This window comes from Orycteropus afer, unplaced genomic scaffold (assembly GCF_000298275.1).
Source record: "Orycteropus afer afer isolate SDZICR_OR568_19922 unplaced genomic scaffold, OryAfe1.0 scaffold00541, whole genome shotgun sequence".
Lineage (NCBI taxonomy): Eukaryota > Metazoa > Chordata > Mammalia > Tubulidentata > Orycteropodidae > Orycteropus > Orycteropus afer.
This window is the reverse complement of record NW_006922128.1, coordinates 149665-150834: the sequence shown is the minus strand read 5'-3', so window position 1 is coordinate 150834 and position 1170 is coordinate 149665. Positions and strand designations below refer to the sequence as shown.

Genomic DNA, 1170 nt, shown 5'->3' with positions numbered 1-1170 from the left:
GGACACAGTGTGCACATGACACACTCAGCCCCCATCTGGGCACACCTCAGTGACCCACCTTGGTAACACGTCATACTGTCTAAACAGTTACCCGGGCACCCGATGAGCACCAAGGCGCAGGCCACTGGTTCCACTCAAGAGTGAGATCAAGCCCCACCTTAATGCCCACCTGGCTTCTGCACAGCCAGGGGATCCTAACCAGATGCCAAATCACAAACCAATTTACAACTGAAACGTCAGCCTACCAGACAGGCAAGTCACAGGCTGTCACACAAAAGGCCAGCAGTTTGTAGGATCTTGGACCTAAACACACTTAACAAGCTGCCTCGTCTTCCAACCTGTCCCCAAGAGAAAGGTTTTCACAGCTGAGCCTTCTAAGAAGAACAAGGAACAGGGGCCCTGTCCTTTCCGACTGAGGGCTGCCATTCCGTCTCAGGGCGTCCTCCCCAGTGGTGGTACTGAGGGTTGGCGTCCTATCTCAGGACACCTTCCCTGGCAGCAGTGCCAAGGTTCGGCGTCCTGTGTTAGGGCGCCCTCCATGGCAGTGGTACCGAGTGTCAGTGACCCATCTCTAGCTGCTCTCTGCAGGAGTGGCACCAAGGGTCAGCATCCTGTCTCAGGGCGCCCTCCACGGCAGTAGTACTAAGGGTCAGCGTCTGCCTCAGTAGCCCCCTCCACAGTGGCACCAAGGGTCGGCATCCCGTCTCAGGGTGCCCTCCATGGGGGTGGTCCCACGGGTCGACATGTGTCTCGACAGCCCCCTCCACAGTGGCACCAAGGGTCGGCATCCCGCCTCAGGGCGCCCTCAATGGGGGTGGTCCCACGGGTTGACGTGTCTCGACAGCCCCCTCCACAGCAGTGGTGCCGAGGGTCGGCATCCCATCTCAGCTGGGTTTCCTCTCTTGACCCCAATAAAGGAGACCCAAGCATGCTTTCCAGTGCTTAATGGCCTTTTCAGTCCCAGGAGATCAGACTGTGACTGCCATGCCTGTCACTGCTAGTAATCATGATTACACGACCAAAGTGCAGCACACTCACAGCACTGTAGAGAAGTCTCAGAACGCAACCTGGGGCTGCAAAGCTGCCCCCATTGGCTAGTCGGGGAGGCCCCCTGTGGGAGGGTAGGGCACACAGCTGCAGGGTGGGGCGATGGTGGGCCAGGGCATAGAG

The 1170-nt window shown here is 58.5% G+C and overlaps 1 protein-coding gene across 1 annotated transcript in view; it reads right to left on the bottom strand.

Moving 5' to 3' along the window:
- Positions 1–1170, bottom strand: part of TENT4A (terminal nucleotidyltransferase 4A) — a 51144-nt gene that overhangs the window by 18041 nt on the left and 31933 nt on the right. Inside the window, exon 4 of the mRNA XM_007955801.1 lies at positions 1039–1111. Coding sequence (XP_007953992.1) covers positions 1039–1111 — 73 coding nt within the window. The remainder of the gene's footprint in view (positions 1–1038; positions 1112–1170) is intronic.